This window comes from Vanessa tameamea, chromosome Z (assembly GCF_037043105.1).
Source record: "Vanessa tameamea isolate UH-Manoa-2023 chromosome Z, ilVanTame1 primary haplotype, whole genome shotgun sequence".
Classification (NCBI taxonomy): domain Eukaryota; kingdom Metazoa; phylum Arthropoda; class Insecta; order Lepidoptera; family Nymphalidae; genus Vanessa; species Vanessa tameamea.
The window spans coordinates 10353968-10368538 of NC_087341.1; the positions used below are offsets into that span (position 1 = coordinate 10353968).

A 14571-nucleotide genomic window follows, 5' to 3' on the forward strand; every position below is an offset into this window, starting at 1 on the left:
TCTGCTATTGCTTAAGAAGTCGAGACGCATTTGTAATTTAAGCATGACGTTAGTTGATTGAATACATTGACCATTAAAATTAAAAAGTTAACATTTATTACTTAATATTAATACGTATATAGTCCGATAGACGTAAGACGAAATCATAAAATCTTTTAAATATAATTTTATATTATCGGCAAGGGTTGTTGCGCACTGGATCTACTCAAACGACTATCGTGCGTTTCGACACAATAAGCCGCCGACGGTGGGGTGCGCTGCGCAAGCGTCATTTCATAAGACGCCTCGTTCGACCTGTCGCAACGGACTACCCAAATGTGACCTGAACACGTATCACATTACACGTCCACGGGTACCGTACCGAATCTTCAAACATTCTACTATTTTAAATACTGACAATGGCAGTATTTATTTTGAAATTTGCGTTTCTAATTTCAGTATTCTGTCTGATTCGAAGAACCTGGTTGTGCCACATGTCATTTTTGATGTATTAAATCTAATTGGGAAATAAATAGACGAAAGTCACTTTTATTTAGAATAATGTCGTAGCTCTAATCATGAAATTGTTGTAACATTAATCTTGCGATGCAAGATCAAGACAACAATGATCCATACCATTCATCGTTCATTTCCGTGCCGTAGGTTTATGATTGAATTCGTATTCATAGAATGATAAGTGCTGAAGTGCAGTAGTCCACGTGTTACGACGCAAAACTGGCACCCGCAATCAGTTCCCCTACGTGGACAACGTTAGCGCAGCGGACCGATCGAATTCGACGATAATCATTGTTGTTACACGGACCGCTGCTCGCCTTGTACACGCCACGCCGCCTTACGTAATCTACCGCCATCGCCATCGTTCTTATGATCACTAATAACTACTAAATTACTACTTATACGAAGAAGTACCTATTACTATTTGACTTTTATTTACTTTTTGAGTATTTTTTTATTGTAACATTGTTGTCAAGCAATTTGAATTGCAGGGAGCATTCGAATCTTGTTAGACTCCCTTTGACACGTAGCGCATACATTAAGTCTAATAGGAAAACTTTGCATCAAGAGTTAAAAATATATGGCGGGGTCAGGCGCTTGCGGCTCACGACAGATGTTAGATCACAATAAAAACGCGCGCGCCAGCAGACTATTTCGGCGCGCTGCCTTGACCCGAATCGGTGTTTCGACAGAGCGGCCTCGCACACCGGGCCTTTCTATTTTTTCGGCATTACCTGTCTTATTATTACGACAGCTCTATAGGCGCCACCATTTTAAAAAGATTTTGGTGCGCGGATACCTAATCCTTGCTTAATATGCTGTCTCAAGCGTTAAAATAATGTTACGATGTTCATAGTCTGTTGCACATTATTTTTGTTATTTTTGCTTGTAGTCTATTAACATAATGAGTAATGACTATAATCGAATATAGATCTAATAAGAATCGTGTTTGCATCTCATATAAGTTGACTGAAATGTATGGATAAGATCTTGACATAGTTTGGTAGATCATCGCGGGTGATGATTTATCTCGGCACTCTCGGCAGTGTTGTGTAATGACGGCGTTGCCGCTATCTAGGCGCACGATCGGAGTACGTACGGGCGCGGGCGGTCGGACGCGCTCGGCTCGCTTCGGAGGCGACCGCACCGAACGACGCGGTGCGGCGGGGGACGCCTACAGCCTTGACCAAGTTTCACCGACTCGTCGGTACAAGGAGCGATCCCCACCTCTTCCCGTCCTTTCGGAACACACTATTTTTTATCTCGTTGACACGATTACTTAATTTAACGGTTGTAGTGCATGAGCCAAGGTCAAAAAATATTCAACGATTTGATTTGATAGTATCTTAAAGTTAGCCCTTACAGAAAGAGCTCGTTACAGTGTAATAAATCCCGACTAGTACAAAGCTTTGTAGTACCGCCACCGATATCGATCGATACCGACCTTGACTCATCTGTAAACTGTAACAAGTGGGCCATGGATACAAATAGCTACAGAATGTAAGGTAAACTTACTTGTATGTCTATTTCTGCACTCTACTTGTTTGTCACCGTGTCGTATGTTTTTGATTTGTAAAAATGACCTTGACCTTGATCTAGTTTAGTCGTAATAAACGACTGACCTCGTTTACCGCATTATCGGCTGCAATCGCGTGCTCATTATAATAACATTAGATGATTAAATTCATTGGAAGTTTTCTTAAATATTATTTTTAATATCTCTGCCAGTTTGCTTATTTAATCAACGAAGCAAAATATTAACGCAAATAGCCTGTGCCCATGTTTATTTCATTTAAAAAAAAAATTGTTCAGATAATAGTTTTCTTCTGAGTGGCAATGTGAGCTAGGTATAAAACATGTACGAAGACTTTGTCTACTTCCCAATTTCTTAAATAACTTTGATTTATTTATATTCTCTCAGTTATCGTTACCCACGAATATTATATACTAGATGAACCCTTGGTTTCGCCCACGTCTCTGCACAGGGACGGTGAGTCATTGGCCCATACCGAGGAGGAGAAAGCTGATCTTTTAGGCTCTCTCCTCGCGTCGAACTCTACTCTGGATGACCGAGAAAAGTCACCACCAACAATCACGCTGTGATACCACGATGCCGGAGGTTAAATTTCGGCAAAGCGCAGTTCTTAAATTCTCAATTGGATATTCATAAGTCGAGTGGACCCGATGGAATCCCCCCAATCGTGCTATGGACATGTGCTCCCCAGTTAGAACCGGTCTTAAGGCGTCTTTTCATTAGGCGTCATCCCGAACTCCTGGAAGATTGCTTTGGTGCAACAGAACCCTCCCTGTTCTCCAAGGTAATGGAGTCCATTATAAACTACCAGCTCCTACGGTACTTAGAAGAGTACCAGTTGATTAGCGACCAACAGTACGATTTCCGTCGGGGTCGGTCAGCCGAATCGACACGAGTTTACGCGTCAACCGCAAAAAAATTGTCGTATCTCCACGATTTGAGAACATTCCCATTGCCATCACAGCTATTTTCGGAATACTTGGCGTTTATGTTTTAAGCCTCGTTAAGTACCGAGGTCAATTGGAAGGCAAAACGGTACTCCACGTCGGCCCATCGCCTAAAACTATACAAAGTGCTCTATAGTAAGAGCGGCTCGAATTATTGTCAATCAAGCCCTCACCGATCTGCTTGATCCCTTGGCTTTGCATAGAGATGTTGGATCACTCTGCATCGTCTACCGCATTTTTCACGTCTCCGAGGAATTGCTTGGAATTGATCTAAACTACATCAAAATCGATTCAGTGGTCCGATCGTGAAAGTTTAACAGACAGACAGATATATGGAGTTATTACGCATATATAATATTAGTCCAGAGGTCGAGAATGTGGTACTCACTAGACAAGTCTGCAAACAGACCTATGTTATTTAAATGAGTAATATTTTTTTAAATACATACACTATATTACGCACGATCCTTCCCGTACATTACAAGCGCGACGTCAACTTCATGCCCAAATATTTTTGTATTTCATTTATTATTCATTTGCGTGTCGAAGTATTCATTATAATAAATTAATTTATATATACTAAACTCAAAAGTATGTTAAGGGATTGATAATAAAATAAAATTCACGTTTGATATTCAATAAAAATAATACATTATTAACGTGATCAAATATTAGTCATTACGTGCTTTCATTATTTGACGAATGACTTGTAAGTGGTAATGTCTGTCATTAGTCATTATATCCGGCTAATAGACACGGGTAACTAGCATGCCGTTAGCTCGTTGTAATTTTTGTAAATTAAAAAAAAAAACATATATATATATATATTAAGTAAAGTATTTCTTAGTTTTATCGTGTAATAATAAATACACATTTATGACTGTTTTTTTTTTAATTCAGTTAAGTATTTAGTGTGTCAATGTCCTATTTTTACACTTTCTAGAGGTATATTTCATGTGGTATTTTGATTATGTAAATAATATATATAAATACTAAATAATTTAAATAGCCTAAAAAAATTCCAGCTATTCTGAACATATCACCCAAAAAAATATATTTTTTTAATTAGTTTTGCCGGTAATTATATTAAATACGATTAAGCAATGTTTTGAACGCGATTTGCAATTGAAATACCTATTAATGAAACGCATCCTTAGTAACCCGCCCTATATACAGGTGGACTCTTTTTAATCGAGTAAAATAAATACACAGACATACAATGATCTGTTTAACTTTTTAAAATAAATAATCATAACCAAATCTCTAAAACATATTCATTGTACAACTCGCAAAATTTCATGCAGATCGGTCAAAATGTTATGATTGTGTTGCAGACTTCCTTTTCCGGATCTGACTAAGACCAAACATGCGTAATATATAATTAATTGTAAGCGGCAAGTGCCTATGTAGGGACTTTTCGTGTTTTTCCAGATTAATATAACGATATAATTAGTACTATATGATAGATATCTATTATAAAAATAACAATCTAAAAATAATAATAAAAAACCACTCATGGTTCAATAATTTCAATGAATTTACTATAAATATATTCGAAATATTGAAATATTTAAATTTTGGGACTTGCGTGAAACAATACCCGTACTAGTAGAAGCAGATGTTTAAAATGCTTTTTTTAGCTACCCGAGGACTCCTTTCGAGCGTGATAAAGTAAAAAACAACCGAACACAAAAACTTTCTCGTCTAAAATATTAGTAAAATATGTATTAATTAAGTAATGCATTTAAATGAATGTGTGAATATACCGCGGTCGTTTGTAATACTCTAAAAGCATTTTAATACTCGTGTCACGTGTTAAAAATTAAATGTTATTTAAAAAATAATCTTTTGTAACGTGTTTTCAATTTGATATATAATATTAATAATATAGAGTGATTAACGTTTAGGAAATTCACTTTAGGTTTTAAACTCTACGAATTCTTCATAAGAACATAAATTGTTTCATGAAACGACTTGCAATACGAAACTGGTGGAATTGCACACAACACTTAAATCCGCAACGCTCGGCGTCTCTTTTAGATCCTTTGCCATGCCCTATAACTGTGTCTTTATCACACAGAGGCGCGCTGGCTACAATAAAAACTGGTTGTTATTTTTAACTCGTGGGTTGGGCGAGTCGACAATTTACTGAAAGCCCCCTTCCGTTCCTGGTTCAGATATTTATTTACAGTTCACAATCTAGTTCTTTGTACTTCATGCGCCCTACATGACGGCACACTTAGTGTATTTGGGAAATTACTAATTTTATTTACTGAATATCTAAACCTAAACAAATATCTTAACCTCATTGTTAATAAGCATATTTTTTATCGTAAAAATGATGTGATGTCTATATGAGTATATGATTTTCAATCCTAACGTAAAATCTAAATTGTTTTTATGTATGTATAAACAATATAGAACGTTTTTTTTTTTTGAGACGATTAATTTTGTAATTTTATTTTATTTCATCCATATTCGTGAGGAAGCTTTTACTCGTAAAGAATCAGAACAAACATAGAGTGCAGCGATCGCGAGGGTTTTACTTGAAATTTGGAATTCAGCCAAAACCGTTGAGTAGTTGAGTCTGTGTGCGTTAGTAAGGCCGGCGTCCTAAATTTCAAGCCTACGTTATTAAATATTTATTGAACAACATGTGTAGGTACAACAGTCCAACCTAATATACCCGACTAGATGTGCGCATCGGTATTTTATCGTTTAAAAGCTGATAAGCAACGTATCCCAGACAGTAGACGATTTAGGATGTTTATATAATTCTCACGGATGCGTAACTTAAACGATTACAATATATCATATATTTTCTTTTTAGAAAATACCCTGAAATTAATACGTCATACTGTCGTGGTGCTATACCTAAAATTTGTTTTCTTTGTCCATTACACAATGATTATTTAGTTTATTTATTGTTGGGTTAAAGAAAATATGTTATACACTAATTTCATATTTGTATAGTTAGCTTCGAGTCCTTCACTAAAAAATATTATGAAAATAATATCGCAAAGAAAATCGTAAGCCGAAGGTTATTTGGTATTATCCGGTATGCTGATGACAATTAAAAAATCTTATAATAAATAGCTAAGTAGCAAAAAGCGAATAATTACGTATACTACTCTTATTTATTTCTATTACTTCTATTGTTTTTATTTTTGTTTTGTTATTTGCAGGGGAAATTCTATTAATGTTGTTAATTTAAATGTAACATATTTTTTTTACTTTTGTGGATATTTCCCGGGAAGATAGGTCACATTCAGTATATCGCCGCCTCAAGCGATAAGACCGCCTTAGTACGCAGATAGGAAATATTATATATTTTAATAACTATTAATGTTTCCATTCATATATATAGACTCAAAATTTTAAGTATTAGTACTTGTTATTGATATGTATGTATAAATGTGATATTTACTTGTTTAACCTTTAAGATCCATAAATTGTTTCACACAAAGTGTTGGTTTATAAAAGCTATCACGGTTTGTTGTTCTAGAGCAATTGTATCAATACTTACTAAACATACATTAGTATATTTTGGGTTTTTTAAAATATCTAATTATTTCAATAGACACTACTAGGCCCAGTAAAGTGTGACTGATTTTTTCTACTATGGGAACAATAGATTTCTTTCTCATGGAATATATTTGTCAAAAAGAGCTATTATTATATCAAAGATCGCCTATTGGTTAGATGATGAAACATTCGTATTCGTGAGTAGTTTGACATTAACAGACTGTTACTTAACTTTTTACTTTTATTTGTTATATATATATAAATTTGATTGTATTTGAAAAATGATGAAATCGAGAAAATAAAAACAAACACGACGTAAACTCGATGCTGTAACTCTTGTGTAAAGTTTGCTTGTTTCAAACTCTATTTTAATAAAATTTCGTAACATTTGTCTACGTTTTCATTGCAATTTGGAGTACACTTTTATATATTGTTCATTACATAACTCAAAAAGAAAATAGTTCACTGTCAAACTCTTAATTGTCAACTCGTAATGCTCCACGACTTTTTTTTTTTTAAAGTAACTGTTTATTAATTTGATGATCTCTTGTTACAGCTGTACGAGCGGATCGCATGCGAGGTGGTCGCAACAAGTTTGGTCCCATGTACAAACGCGATCGTGCCCGCAAATTACAAATGATGAGACAAAGGCAAATAGCAGTGCAGACACTACGTGGCTCTCTAGGTGAGGGCGGGCTTGTACTTGGATTCAGCTCGCCGTATGCTACTGTGCCTGTAAAGCAAGAAATTCAGATACCCCAAGTTTCGTCGTTAACGTCATCACCTGAATCTTCACCGGGTCCAGCGCTGCTGGCTGCCCAAACCCAAGCGCCGCAGCCACCGCCTCCCCCGGCTCACGACAAGTGGGAAACTCACTCGCCGCATTCTGCGTCACCGGACGCATTCGCCTTCGAGACGCCCGCGACCACCACACCCTCCAGCACCGCCGAACCTACCAGCACCGAAACTCTTCGAGTTTCACCCATGATTCGCGAATTTGTTCAAACTATTGATGATCGAGAGTGGCAAAACTCCCTTTTCGGACTCTTGCAGAGCCAAACATACAACCAGTGTGAAGTCGATCTCTTCGAATTAATGTGCAAAGTGCTGGACCAAAACTTGTTCTCTCAAGTGGATTGGGCGAGAAACACCGTGTTCTTTAAGTATTTAAAGGTGAATTTCCAGATAAGTATAACTTCCTGTCCCGAATCCCACTACCTAATCCTCGGTGTACACCAATTTGCTAGCGAATGTTAAATTGCGATGCTTTGCGATATCTGTATTCAACACAGAAATTAAGCTCTGCGATTTCTTTGAAATTATTTTTTGCCCTACAATTAACACGTGATTAGAGTGTAGAAGCGCGTGTGACGCATTGAGCGGCGCGGTGTTGGTCGCAATCGATACCCTACTACTCCCGCGCCCCGCTCACCAACTGGGTCAAGTTCCCACGATTAGCGTGCTGCCTACCGTTGCCATCGCTTTTTGGTATACTTTAAGCTAACGTGCAACGTGCCTTTTGACATAGCATAACTTACAGAATTGCGCAATATAAAAATGTACCGATTCATCAAAACGAAATAACGTGCCTAATCAATCAAAACGGAAGTTGTGAATAGAACTCAGGCAGTACAGTAACTTGAACCCTCACTTGCAGAAGTTCTAGTATTTCATAAAGTAAACGTTTTTATTGCCATTTGATAAATATCTTATGCTTCGCAAGGGTTAATCGATCTGCAAGAGTTACCTAGTCGATCGAGGAACACCGCATGGCGATGGCAAGTCTCCGTATCGTGGTTGTCGTATGCTTACGCAAGAGCCGCTGCCGGTCACGTGGATACGCGACGTTGCCGCTTCGTACTACTCGCCTCGTCTCACTCCAGCAGACAGCTTCCATTCCACCACTAGCAGTTTTCATTTGTTCTAAATGACGCCGCTTGTTTACGACCCATTCTCAGAATTAGGACAAATCGCAAACGTTCATGAATCTTGTTAGGTTATTTATACGATCTGTTTACGGAAGACTTTTTAATACTTTATCTTTAATTCCATATCCCGATGTTTATTACGATGTTTGTTGCGGGTGTTTAGTATAAACGTCACGAAAAACTTTTTACGTACAAACAAAACAGCGAAGATGCGAGAGCAATGTTGATGACCCGCGCTTTCTCCAGACGGATATGATGTAACGGTATGGCGTACGGGGCGGCAACGCAGCACTTTCGTCGGCGCACTTGACACATTGCCCGTGGCCGAGTTGCCGCGAGAAAGCACTTTTTACCTCGCGCGTAACCGCCGGTAACGGAGAAGCCACTAGTGTGCGTTGCTTTCTCTTACATAATGTCTTATGAATTACGATTAGTATGTCGCGTTTCGGCAAATTGTATAATATTGACATTCTTTACGATTTTCAAGATTAAATAAATACACTGTTTGTTTTGTTTTGAAATACAATTGACAAAATTTATTAATATAAATATAAGCATTTTGCAGATAAAGCTTATTAAATTGTTGTGTGTTTACATGTTTTACAAAATAAACAAAAGCTTTTCTGGCTCAAAATTTAATGAGGTTGTTCTTAACTGAGGTTCAAATTATAAAATATATTTCATAAAATTATAAAACTTTCATAAGACGATAAAATCTCTGTTTATTATCATCTTTTAATTCATTTCTTAATTCTAATTTGTGACAACTAATAATTTATTAATCGAATTAGTGTAATAAAAATCTAATAATTCTAAACAAAACCAAAATATCAACTAGGTATATCACATACAGACTTCCAAAGTCAAAAACGATAAAATATCAAATTATAATATGATTAGGTGCTTCTTTAAAGTAAACATTAAAAGTTATGATTAACAAAGTATCTGTTTATCAGATTTTGTTATAGATTTGATACGATATCCAAAGGTATCTGGTACGCGGCGAGTCGACGTGACTTTGACCCACATACGATATAGCGAGTAACAAGCAGCGATGATTACTACGTTAACATGTCTGTCTGAGGGATTTTAAACTGTTCCTTGAGTCCGCATCATTTTTATTGGAATCGAACAAGTAAATTTAATTAATAAAATATGTGTTGCCATTACTAATGTGTTACCTGAACTATACTTTCATAATTATAATTTAATATATTAATGGAGTTTCGTTATGTTCAGTACCGTCTTCAATAAATCCTTGAATATCGTAGGTTAAATTATAAAAAAAAAAAAAACAAAAATGGCGATTCGAATGGAAAATGTAATAAGTAATAATCTAATCAGTCACCATAATCGATAGATTAGGTTGTATGATTTTGACAATCCAATCTCGATTCATCGTTGAGCAAGCGGCGTGCGATGTGGCAATAGCTCCGAGCACTAAAATTCAGTTGTAACATTTCGTAAACGGCAAATTTAACGCGCTCGCGCACCGCCCCGTGTATTCTAATGCAACTCTAAATGTGGGTCACGGAATGACGCCGCGAGCCGTGAGCCGCTCGCGACTTGTCAGATAGCGGTGTGGTTCAAGATAACGTATAGAAATTGCTAATGTAATTGGCACGAGCATTTATAAATACATACATCGAATATCATTTGTGTGGATAATAAAGGCCACAGCAAAGTACCAGGCGATTAACGGCAGGATGCACTAATTGCTTCACACGAGACTCTACCGCGTCACTTGTTATGATGTTCTTATAATTCAATTTCCATTTGGAGCTAGGTGAAAAGCGATGAGTTACGAGGTGTAGTGTCCCGTTAAACGTTATTTTTAAGGTATTATGTTACGTTCTATGTTTTATGATGATGTCTACTAATCGCAAGCGAATACTTTCGTTGTATATTGCTCTGCAACTCACTTCGTACTCTAATCGCTCCAAATTGGTTATGATTGCAGCTCTATACAAAATGTTGTTAAACATCTTGAGAGCAATTTTACTATCAAGCTTGCCACGCGTTGCAATGTCGTCATCGCTTGTTATAGGTCGATGACCAAATGAAGCTGCTGCAGCACTCGTGGTCGGACATGCTGGTTCTTGATCATCTGCACCAGAGGATGCATAACGGGTTGCCTGACGAGACCACACTTCACAACGGACAGAAGTTCGATCTTCTCTGCCTGGGTCTCCTCGGTGTCCCCTCCCTCGCTGAGCACTTCAACGAGCTGCAAAACAAACTCGCTGAATTGAAGTTTGACGTACCGGACTACATCTGCGTGAAATTCTTGCTTTTACTTAATCCTGGTCAGTATACACTATTTCTAAAATAATAATGTACCTTCGCCCGTACACAGTAGTAACGTTAAGCATGCGAATGAAAATATGTCAGCGCGTATATCTCATGTCATATAACATGTAGTGAGTTAATCGTTTGTCCGCTCATTGGATTGTTACGAAACTTCACTCTTTGTGTTTGTTTGAAGAGTTGTCTTGGGGTTTCAGAAGTGAGAGGCATTGTCAATGTAAAATGCGTCCGAGACGGCTACCAGACGGTTCAAGCTGCTCTTCTCGACTACACGCTTACCTGCTATCCGACGATACAGGTACGTATGATGTGAAAGGCTTTAACTCTTTAGAGTCAAAAGTTGATACCAATAGAATATTTGAAAAACAAAGACGTAAATACGACTGTTTTGATAAGTACTTATCTGGTTTATATTAATGTTTTCAGGATAAATTTGGAAAATTGGTGATGGTGGTCCCAGAGATACACGCGCTGGCGGCCCGGGGAGAGGAACACTTATACCAGCGGCACTGCGCCGGCCAGGCCCCCACACAGACGCTCCTCATGGAAATGTTACACGCTAAGCGCAAGTGGGTACAAATTTAACTTTTATCAAGTTATAGCCTGCGCAACACTGTGTTTACGAAGCGTAAATTAATATACGCCATGGATCCATCATCAATGGAGGAAGCCAACACCGGCATTACGTCGCCGGCGCGTAATGAATATATTGCCCGAATGAATGACTGAATTACCGAGTAATACCGAATTCATTTTAGGAAGATACCTATTCTAACAAACGAATTTACGCTCTGATAAACATATACGCCTACTTTACTTTCTTGTGTCATATAATTATATGTACAATTCTTGTTTAATCTCCTTTTGTGTATTTTATTTATACCACTATATGCTCATACACATTTTTTCATTTATTTACCTATTCAAAATATAAAATATATTATTATGATACATACGGCTGTGTATTTATATAAGAAATGCAGTCAACTGTCTCGTTCTAGGCCCAATGGAGCCGAAATGGTTAACCGGAGTGCGGATCACACCTCGACTCTAGACAGATTGTACGTTATTCTATATAATTATATTAAAGTATCATTTAATCATTATATTATATTATATATAACAGCACCTTAACACAATCACTCGAGTTTCCAGTGTTTCCTTGTAAGATTAAGTTTAATATGCACGAGGATAAACTGTACAATATTTGGTCTATGGCGATAATTCATATATATAAATCAATTTTATTTTTACTTCCTTTGAGTTGGATCAACAAATTGTATTCTTAGAAAGTACAGAGGGAGCTTTCATACAATTGTTGTGGCATTACAATAGCGCGCACATATAATGTTTATTAACAAATAAGTAAATTTATGTTAATTGTAAATTTTCAAGGAGCATTGGTCCTCAGAGAGTATTGTTTTCATTTCAAGGAATAAAATATATATTTTCATCAATGCTTTGCTTTTCTCGAAGAAAACAAATATAATAATTATTGAGTATTTTCAATAAAATATTTTAACGCATTATAGCAAAACAAGTTGAAATTTCATGCGTTTTATTTAAACCGTAAATCGCCATAATGCCGCAAGCTGTACAGTTTTCCCTGATATAATTTTTAATATTCACTAAATATTTGAAATATCTCTGGCAACTCATCACTCCATACTTTATCTCATATCTTTTAATTTTAACTTTTATGTACAGTATTATGCCGTCTATGTATATTATTGTAAAAACTTCATTTTTTTTGGTCATATAAACATTTATTTCCTTTCTAAAAATAATTTAAATTATAAATATACACTCGCGCTACATAATGCACATAGTACATTCCTTATTAATTTATATATATATTCAATTTTTTTTTAAATCATTTTAAATAAGTAAATATTTTACGAGATGCACGTCACTGCATAATATATGACAGATAATTAATTTTCCGGTTTATCTAAATTACCCAAAGTAATTGCATTATTTTAAACTGCAAAATTTGAGTTGCCTTTAGTAAAAAGTCAAGGATGTATCATATATTATACATCATCATGATCGTTATGATTGATTGAATTGATGAATGATTTTAATATTAAACGTTCATATTACGAGTGTTTATAATTTCAAGACATCGATAGGGTTATATTATAGTGTGTTTCAAATTTGATGACCCAGATGCCATTTAACGCACGTTTTAATAGTTACACAAAAAAATTACATTTCTAAAATGTTTACACTATAGTCAAGACTTTGAACACATATCTATATTTTATAGATATGTCACAAGCACATTTAGTAGAACAGAAAAGACAACCTGTGTTTATTTCATTTTATTAATTAAACTATTAATGCAAATAAAATAAATACAAATTACATACATATTATGAATTTTAAGCATATTGTGTCAATTAAAGTTTACATTTTGAAAATAGGATCATTGATTTCGCGTGTATTTGTGAAAAACGTAGTTTAAATCTAGTTGATCTATGATACAGCTTATCATAGATCAGCGCAGGTGGATAGATCGCTCGATTCAATAAGAGTTTAATTATAATACATATATGTTTATATTTCTTTATTTAAATTTTAAAGCAAAAACATCGATTCGCAATCGGGGCGAGTATCTGGTTCCAGTACTTTATTTAAATCTTGATTCTGAAGTTATTTTAAGAAGTCGAATATTTGTTTGTGAACTTCAATTATTTTTATTTGTATATATTATTATCTATTATATATATATATATTTAATATTGAATACAGATTATATTTAAAAAAATATATTATTTTAGATCTTGGTACAGCCATAACTCTGTTCTACGTTTCTAGTTTGAGTGCGTAATTATAATAGTGACAATATACATTATGTAGATGTAGACAGCAGTAAATAAAGCATTAATGTCATTAAATAATACTATACACAAAAAAAAACCATGTTTTCAGTTTAAAAGTCCGTATGTTTAGGTATATTTCAAAATAAACATAGTCTTATATTTATAAAGTGCTTAAGATGCAGTTTATATAATTAACTATTGGCTCGCTTAAATAATGAATAATATCCAAATGGTGTTCTAACCAGAATGCAGATTTATAGATATTTGTAGGAACACTGTATTATTATAATTTTATTTATATTATACATTCATTAATTTTACTAATTAATCTTTAAACACGTAATACATGTCAATGACAAAATAAAGTTTGGTTTTAGTTAGATTAGAACATTTGAAAGCAATAGAGAGGGATACGAACAAGTGGTCGTATGTTCATACAATTGGGAATAAATGTTGAAGACATTTGCTCTTTGTGTGTCAGGTGCGGTTTCCTGCCGAACGACACGATTGAGCCGCATTCGCCCATATAGAGTAAGCATTTCACATCTGAGATCTAATTCCATGCACTATATGACTGCACATTGCGTATAACTTTAATTCTTGCACATTCACAGGCAAATTGTACGCACACAGTAACCGAGGAATATGGATAAATCTAGTTGACCTCTAGAGGCGTTGTAATGCGGCTTAATCGTTTACTTCTGCACTTTGTAGCCGTAAGACACATATATTATAGCTTTCTTAGTCTCTACTAGAACTAAATAAAACAAAATATATTAAGACAACTTAGTCAGTTATTATTTTAAACGTAATTACACTATTAATATTAATTAAATAATTATAAAGAAAAGTTAAAATTATTTAATGAATTATACTTTATTTAATTTTTAAAACTATATTCAATTATATATTTTTTATTCCATCTTAGCTATGTATATTTTATTTATATTTATTTTTGCTTGCGAATTAAAGTCAATTTATAGTCAATTTATCTACACTTCATAGGGTGT

General features: G+C 35.2%; 1 protein-coding gene across 5 annotated transcripts in view; it reads left to right on the forward strand.

The window, feature by feature from the left end:
• Window positions 1-14571, forward strand: part of LOC113403386 (nuclear hormone receptor FTZ-F1) — a 68613-nt gene that overhangs the window by 48455 nt on the left and 5587 nt on the right. For 2 of the 5 annotated variants that reach the window (XM_026643938.2, XM_026643928.2), the window contains 6 exons: window positions 7058-7674; window positions 10477-10735; window positions 10934-11034; window positions 11163-11305; window positions 11738-11797; window positions 14043-14092. In XM_026643938.2, coding sequence (XP_026499723.1) covers window positions 7058-7674; window positions 10477-10735; window positions 10934-11034; window positions 11163-11305; window positions 11738-11797; window positions 14043-14091 — 1229 coding nt within the window. In that variant the 3' untranslated portion in view covers window position 14092. The remainder of the gene's footprint in view (window positions 1-7057; window positions 7675-10476; window positions 10736-10933; window positions 11035-11162; window positions 11306-11737; window positions 11798-14042; window positions 14093-14571) is intronic. The other 3 variants (XM_026643946.2, XM_064220431.1, XM_026643953.2) reach the window with 3 other exon arrangements.